This window comes from Octopus bimaculoides, chromosome 23 (genome assembly GCF_001194135.2).
Source record: "Octopus bimaculoides isolate UCB-OBI-ISO-001 chromosome 23, ASM119413v2, whole genome shotgun sequence".
Taxonomy (NCBI): domain Eukaryota; kingdom Metazoa; phylum Mollusca; class Cephalopoda; order Octopoda; family Octopodidae; genus Octopus; species Octopus bimaculoides.
In genome coordinates, this window is record NC_069003.1 from 29848808 (window position 1) to 29850783 (window position 1976).

Here is a 1976-nt window from a genome sequence, read left to right on the forward strand (position 1 = left end):
GAGGTTAAAATAGCCTCATTAAGGGATAGTAATATCCAATGAATTACTGGTTCATTACCTAATAACCTAACGGTTTATCTTTTCTACCCCTCTGATGAGATTGTACCTAATATAATGATTTATTAATTGCTATTTTAATCTTTAGGCTTAATTGAAACAGCTGTAAGAGAATATGTTGGATTTTTGCAGATAATAAATTATATTAATGCTACATCTTCATATGTTTTACAGACATATGACATAGGGGTACCATGTAGCAAAAAAAAAAAAAAAAAGAAAATGAATAAATTTATCTGATAATCCAATTACTATTTGAAATAAAGAAAGATGGGATGGTCATAGTTGGAATGCTTTGTACAATATCCCTGCTTAATTGGAGCTGATCTAGGTTTATATAAACAAATGAAACAACTTTGTTTTCTTGTGATTCTTATGCAAAAGTACTTAAGGTTATTGTCCTACCTTTGATTCCGGTGCTTCCTTTTCTTCAGTTTCTACCATGTAAATCCGGGGTGTCTGAGAAACTTCCATATCTTCACTGATTTCCTCACAAGTTATTGTTGACCACAGTTTCCGTTTGTTGTTAAGTAAACTGGCGTAACTTGGGTATTTGGACAATTCTATCTTCAACAAGTTGATCAACAAATAATGTGGCAGCCTAGTTGTTTAAGCCGAACAGAAATTGGATGGAGGAAGCAATAGGTAACACAAAATGTAACACAAAATGTAACACAAACTGTAACACAAAATGTAACACAAACTGTAACACAAAATATAACGATATGTAACACAAAATCATCATCATTATCATCGTTTAACGTCCACTTTCCATGCTAGAATGGGTTGGACGATTTGACTGAGGACTGGCGAAACTAGATGGCTACACCAGGCTCCAATCTGATTTGGCAGAGTTTCTACAGCAGGATGCCCTTCCTAATGCCAACCACTCTGAGAGTGTAGTGGGTGCGTTTTCGTGCCAACGACGATAATGATGATGATGGTGTAACACAAAATGTAACACAATATGTAACACAAAATATAACACAAAATGTAACACAAAATGTAACACAAACTGTAACACAAACTGTAACACAGAATATGCCTTCATTACAGCTTGGAAATGTATTGAGATGTGGAATAAAAATGCTTCATTTATATTGAATCAACTTAGAGAGAAAACTCACAACTCCAGGCTTCACCTCCAGGTGGTATATCTAGAACAGAGGTTGGAGAACTTTTTAACCAATTAACCCCAAATATAAACGGCTGATTTACTCTCCAGCCTTCATCAGGTGTCCTGATGGAATTTTGAACCCAACCCTGGGTTCTCATTCCTAAGATATTTTTTACTGATGTTACTATTATTGATATTATTTATTCAAGGCACTGCCCAGCAAAAAATACCTAGGGAATGAGAACCCAGTGTTGGGTTCAAAATTCCACCAGGACACCTGATGAAGGCTGGATAGTAAATCAACCGAAACGTTGTGGTAGCAACAAACAAGATGAGGACACATATCCGTCCAATGTAAATAATGTAAATAACGTACAGAATTCCTCCTCTCTGAAATATAGAACAGTATTATCTAATCAGTACGGAGCCGATATTAGACTTCAATGGAGACATACAGAGAAACTCCATCAGGGACTAGCTCGTCTTTCAAACCATCTAACCTTCCTGTGTAGATGTAGAGACTCAAAGCTAATACCCGCTGGTTTGAATGTAATGGCACCAGTGGACCTTAGAAATGAGAACCCAGGGTTGGGTTCAAAATTCTACCAGGACACATGATGAAGGATGGATAGTAAATCAACCGAAACGTAGTGGTATCAACAAACAAGATGAGGGCACATATTCGTCCAATGTAAATAATGTAAATAATGTACAGAATTCCTCCTCTCTAAAATATAGAACAGTATAAGAAAATCAAGTTCTTGCAATGACATATTTATAACACAAAGAAGTTCCTTTATAG

The 1976-nt window shown here is 35.9% G+C and overlaps 1 protein-coding gene across 2 annotated transcripts in view; it reads right to left on the reverse strand.

Moving 5' to 3' along the window:
* The window catches only part of LOC106869932 (uncharacterized), an 8052-nt gene extending 6807 nt beyond the window's left edge, over positions 1-1245 (reverse strand). For both annotated transcript variants that reach the window (XR_001409463.2, XM_014915869.2), the window contains exons 1-2: positions 1185-1245; positions 463-658 (exon numbers count right to left, since the gene is read on the reverse strand). Coding sequence is in view for 1 of the 2 variants with exons in the window: in XM_014915869.2 (XP_014771355.1) it covers positions 463-531 (69 nt within the window). In the remaining variant the exon portion in view is untranslated. The remainder of the gene's footprint in view (positions 1-462; positions 659-1184) is intronic.
* Positions 1246-1976: the final 731 nt, after the last annotated feature.